The 5,959-nt window shown below is 40.3% G+C and overlaps 1 protein-coding gene across 4 annotated transcripts in view; it reads left to right on the top strand.

Moving 5' to 3' along the window:
* Positions 1–5,959, top strand: part of LOC106525884 (LIM and calponin homology domains-containing protein 1) — a gene marked incomplete at its 3' end in the record, with an annotated part of 76,040 nt that overhangs the window by 36,893 nt on the left and 33,188 nt on the right. For all 4 annotated transcript variants that reach the window (XM_014020260.1, XM_014020262.1, XM_014020261.1 and 1 more), the window contains 1 exon segment: positions 2,562–2,668. In XM_014020260.1, the coding sequence (XP_013875714.1) occupies positions 2,562–2,668 (107 nt within the window).

Raw genomic sequence — 5,959 nt, 5'->3', positions numbered from 1 at the left:
CAGCAGCAGCTGAAGTCTCTCTCTGTCTCAAAGTGTCCATCATCTGACTTGTGTCTCACGGACTCTTCAATCATCTGATTGTTCTTTCATAAAGTTCTGCACTGAGCCAGATCTTCTGCTCACTTCCTGTGTGGATTGATATTTTGRATCTCAGCATCTGTGTGGAAAATATGTAGTAAAACCTTGTACAAAATCTATTTTTCCATCAGAAATGAAAGAGAAACGACTTCTTTCTTCAACAAACCTGAAATGAGCATTATGTACTGTCAGTTGTGGTTTCGCTGCAGAGTCTTAGGTTTGTTCCCGTCGTTGAACACTGATACTGTTCAGTGAATACAGTCCAGTACAGTGCAGCTCTTTCATAGCGACCCAAGACCTTGATCTGAATGAAGTGGCCTTTCAGGACCAGTACTTGCATGTAAACAGAAGCTGGGATATTTGATAGGATGGAGCTCAACTCGCATCTAATGTACTTTAAATTCCTCCCTTATGTGTTAAACAAGATCCAMTGAGGGCGGCTGTAGAAGATGGATTATGTGAAATGAAGTTTTTGCTGATTTTATTATAAATGGAGATTTAAAAACAGGATATTGGTTCTAAATAGACTTAGTTTAATTGCTGCAGCAGTGTCACAAAGAAAATTGTTATTTTGATGACTGGATCTTATATTTCATGACAAAGTGCTGTACAGTATATTTAGAAAATGTGGAGAGAGTGATTCATGAGGTTTTTTTTCTGTTTTTTTTTTAAGTTTTTTGTTCGTTTGTGAAAGCATCTCAAACACAAGCCACTGATGCATGAAATTACATTATAAACAAAGTTTCTAATTGTCCATTGGAGTCCACGCCACAATTACTGAGCTAAAAAAACAGGATGCAATGATTGCTAATTGGCCTAAAGGGACAAAAACACTCAGCTGAAGACAGCATGTTTACATATAGCGAGTCATGTGACATCAGAATAAAAAAAAACAAATCTAAGATATAAAAAAATATACCAAGGGGCATTTTCAGCTGAATAATGCAACTTTTTATTCTCGTAAAGTTTCATAATTCTGTGATTTGTGCCTTTTTTTTGGCTGCGATTACAGAGGTGAGAAACCCAGAACAGGGGGTCTTGTGTTATCTGGCCTACCATAATAAAACACTCCCGCTTCCTCTTCCTGTTTGGAGGTTATTGGAAAACAAGTCTCTGTGGAGTTGAGGTTGTTTTGTAATTAGAAAAGCAATCACAGATCAAACCTGCGGCACAGAGCTCAGTTACACAGGTTGACATGTTCAGTTTCCAACCGTCTCTGGGCTGACTCGTGTTTTTCAGTGAACACGCAGTGGGACTCTCCCCTCAAGGTAAATAGTAGTAATTTTCATGCTGAAGGCTGTTTGTCAAACATAAAGTTTGCAGCGTCACACGGCTCTCTTTAATTACTGCGATGTAAAAATGACATCCAACYGATTTTGCACATCCCCGTTAATGTGTTAATCCTAAAAGAATGATAAAAATGCATATTTTAAATCATTTACTTGCCTTTATTAAAGTAAAACTAGTTGGTCAAACTGCTGAGGCATGGCCGTGTGAGTGTTTGTGTCTGTGGGTGGGGTTCCCTCGCCAGGAGAGCAGCCGTGGCCCAGTCCCAAAAACACAGGAAGTTGCAGGGTGGGTTGCAGGCACTTGTTTTGTTAGAAGTGAAAACGGGATTGTGAGAACAAGTGTGTCAGTTTGTCGTGCATGTGTTATTATACCAGTCCTTAAAAAAAAAAGGCTGCTGGCGTAGCTGTTAGCACAAAATACGGCATTTAGCATTTTCTCAGAATACGTGAATATAAGAAACATTGACATGGGAGATAAAACGAGAGAGAGAGAGAGAGAGAGAGAGAGAGAGAGAGAGCTTCGGGCAATTGAGGTGGAGAGGAAATGTTGACACCCTGAGAAGGAAAGAGAGGGAAGGGTTTGGTTGTGGCCCTCTGAAAGACAGAAACAACAAAAAAAAAAGAGAGAGAGAGAGGGAGCGGTGGAACCTGGGAACACAGGAGCAGATCTTGGCTCAGGTTGCATCCAACAAAGCATTTGTCAGAGCAGACTGGGAGAACAGAGAGGAAAACCTCTGGGATGTGGACATTGCGGGAAGGAAGACATAAAGAAAACAGATGAGTGAAGAGAGGTGCGCAGGAAAACAGGAAAACTTAAACACAGCAACAAGAGGAAAAGGGAAAGTTGGTTCAGTCTGAGAGAGAGGGTGTGCAAAACCCAGAGAGAGAAGCTGCTGGTGTCACCTTTCTGTTGAACAGGTATCCAGATTTGAATTGTCGTCTTTATTTTCAGTTTCTTGCGAGTTAATGTGAGTAAAACAGCTGCTTTAATAATCTGTTGAATTGTGTGAAGATGATGTTTAATGAGGGGTTTAACAGTGTGCAACAGGTCACATCTTCTGTTCAGCTCTTTTGTTTCTGCAGTTAAAATGCCAAAGCCAGTCTTTTTTTTTTTGTTTGTTTACAAAGTGTGAGCTGATTTCTCACATGGTTACTAATTATCACCGTGTGTGTGCGTTTGTGATTTCGACACAGGACAACCTCAGTGTGTTCCTTCGTGGCTGCGAGGAGCTGGGACTGAAGGGCTCCCAGCTGTTCGATCCTGGAGATCTGCAAGACACATCAACACGTCCCACTGCCAAGTACGAMTCAGCRTTTTCCAACTTTCTTTCTTTATTTTTTGTTGCATAAAGCAGGAGGGCTGTAGGTATCGTTGGTTTAAAAAAAATGCAAGGTTGTAGAAGTGGTTATAGAAGAAATTAAAATGAGAAGTAAATCGCTCTTTATTCTGTCGGAAATGTTAGATGTGCACCGGTAAATCCCAAAGATCAAATATTAAATCCTTGAAGTTTAGGTGATTCCTGTAAATGTCTGTTCTTCTGACTTTCTGTTCAATGGTTTTCTTGTCAGCTCAACCCTTTTTAAACCATTTAAAGGAATGCATAGTAGGGAGTATTTTTTTGCGCTTCAACTTACTGGTGTTTTAGCTCTTTGCTACATTTCAAATGTAATTAATTCTTGTGTAATACAGCTTGCAGTACACATTTTACAGACTCATTTTTTTCTCTTCCAAATAGCCCTGCCATGATGATAATCACATGATAAATTAAAATGAGGTTGATAGTTTTCATTTGCCTGCTTGTTGGTTTTCTTCATGTCTCCCTCTTTTCTACTCCTTACTGTAGGGAGGAGTGAACTCTGACGTCAGGTATTTTCCAGGTGTATGGTCTCATAACCTCTGTAGCATGAGAACAGGCGTGTAGCCAAAGGCGTAACTTTATTTAGGTCTGCCGTTGGGCTCTAAAAYCCTGCGTGTCATTTTCARCAATTATGCTTAAACGWACATATATCACATCGTGAATTTTTTAATCCGGTCAAAGTTACYTAAAGACAACAAGAGAGTTGCATCTGTCTACTTMACCAGTAAATTTCTATTGTTTTTGAGAAAATGCTGTCACTTTATTTGGGGGGGTGGGTTATATTGACTGGATCAAATTATTGTGGGGGTCATAACCCCCCTAACCCYMCTGMAAATTATGCCAATGCATGTAGCTAAAGGAGTGGCTTTGGTTTTCTAATGCATTCTTTCAGCTGGCGATGCCTCAGGACAYCCTCAGGGCACCGTGCCGAAATTTCTTTTTTTATGCTACCGAAATTWTGCAAACTTCGGTAAATTTTGTAAGTGGCATGAGGGTGACCAAAGTTATTTTAYGAAGCCAGAAGAMGACACAAAGAATAAATTGCCCTGGCTTKGATAGAGAGGTAGCCTGGTAAGAACCAGTCCCTTGTTCTAATCTTTACTTCATACAGASGGTCTGGTATCTCTGAAWTTGAGAWGTGATTTCTTGCTGGAGGCTGTTGAAGTTTAAAACGCTTGGATCTGATTTACTCAATCGCTAATGTTTGGCCGTGACACAAGTTATATTGCCAAAAGTATTTGCTCAGCCATCCAAGTCTTTGTCCGAGTCTGGTGTGTTTGAACTTGACTGGCCTACACAGAGTCCTGACCTCAACCTGATARAACACCTTTTGGGATGAACTGGAGCAGAGACTGAGAGCCAGACCTTCTTGTCCAACAACAGTTTGTGACCTCACAAATGAGCTTCTGGAAGAATGGTCAAAAATCCCCATAAACACACTCCTAAACCTTGTGGACGGCCTTCAGAAGAGTTGAAGCTGTTCTATTTATTTATTTACCATTATTTAATCAGGCAAATCCCATTGAGATCTCAGATCTGTTTTTCAAGGGAGGCTTGGGCCTGAAGGCAACCTATTGTACATGTTTTTGTGTTGTTGGGGAAACCGGAGTTCCCGGAGAAAACCCACGCAAGCATGAGGAGAACATGCAAACTCCGCACAGAAAGACCCCAGGTCCAAACCGGGGATCGAACCCAGGACCTTCTTGCTGTGAGGCGTCAGTGCTAACCACTGAGTCGTAGTGCTGCCAATGGTATATTGCACCCTGTGGATTAGGAATTGAATGTACCTGAAGCTCATATGTGAGTCAAGGCAGGTGAGCAAATACTTTTGGCAATAAAGTGTATGTAGAGCACCAGCTCGACCGTGAAGGAAGCTAAGCTAAGAAGCTAACCGGAAAGCGCGTGTGCTGTAAACAACCATCCCCAGCAACTGCTAAACTATCGACGTCATTCACAACTCCTCCTTCTGTTCTCTGATTGGCCCGGTTGAAATTGTACCCAAGAAATCCTCGTCTATGGGAGAAATCCCAGACGGAGCTGAGAAGGGAAACTAGAATTGAGCTGAACTGTGTAGGATGGCAAGGATCAGGCTTGGGTAGAGGAGGTGGGAAGTGATTTTACAGCTTCAGCAAACTCCGTCTGTAGCTTTTTTTTTTACGTACTTAAATTTTGTATATTTCCATAAGCATCATAAACATGTGTGTGTAAGGTGGTATCATTATAGTAGTTTCAAATGGTTTCCAAACAATATAATTTATYGCAATAATTTTTGAGACAATTTATCGTCGGCAAAATTTGTTATCGTGTCAAGCCTGCTTCAAACAAAGCCAAGACTTCATTTGGGTAATAATAACACAGATGTCTGACTTATTTATAAGTTTTATTTATCACATGGTGATAAAAATAAGAACTACTGTCTAAATGTAATTCAAGGCGACTGTATTTTAATGCCTTCGGGCTAATATTGCTCTGCCTTGCTTTGCTTTTGTTTGTTTTGTGCATCTCTCTGTCTGTCAGCCTGTCCATCATCCCCCAGCGTCACACAATCAAACTGTTCACTGCTCCATAAATCAGTAAATAACAGTCAATGTAAGTTTRTTCAAGCCTGTCAGTGAAGGAACAATGGCATGTCTGTTTGACACAACGAGTTCCTGTCCTAATACAACAAAAGAGATTACATCACTCATTGAACCATGACTTCTACTTTGTTGCTTGGTAACAAAGCCAACTGCTTGTTGTTTTTATATATATATACTGTGTGTGTTTGTGTAAATGTGTGGGTGTTTCAGTGTGGCTGGCATCACTGTCTTATGGTGAGTGTTTCTAACCAGGGTTGTACTCACAGAAGGGTTGAGAAGCTGTGTCTGGAGATGAGACAAGAGGGGATAAGGACTAATCTTTGCTGATCACAGGAGTCACTGCTTGACTGCTTTTGTCAGGACAATCTATGGAAACACACAGGTCTTTGTGTAAACTAATACTGTATATACATGACTTGTTGATCTTGTATCTGATTTTACAAGAGGAAAACATCCTTTTTGCATTGGTTTGACCTCACATTGCACACGGCCCTGCTGTCAGTTCATATCCAATTTTATCTTTGGCACAATGTTGAGTGATATTTCCTGATAGTTTATTTGTAAAACTATTAAAGTGCCTGTGACATCATTTTTTTTTATAATAAATGTGAATGTATTTTTTGAAAGATAACATTGATAATATATTGTAAAAAAG

This window comes from Austrofundulus limnaeus, unplaced genomic scaffold (genome assembly GCF_001266775.1).
Source record: "Austrofundulus limnaeus strain Quisiro unplaced genomic scaffold, Austrofundulus_limnaeus-1.0 Scaffold246, whole genome shotgun sequence".
Taxonomy (NCBI): Eukaryota; Metazoa; Chordata; class Actinopteri; order Cyprinodontiformes; family Rivulidae; genus Austrofundulus; species Austrofundulus limnaeus.
The sequence above is the reverse complement of the archived record's forward strand: the minus strand, read 5'-3'. Positions and strand labels throughout refer to the sequence as shown.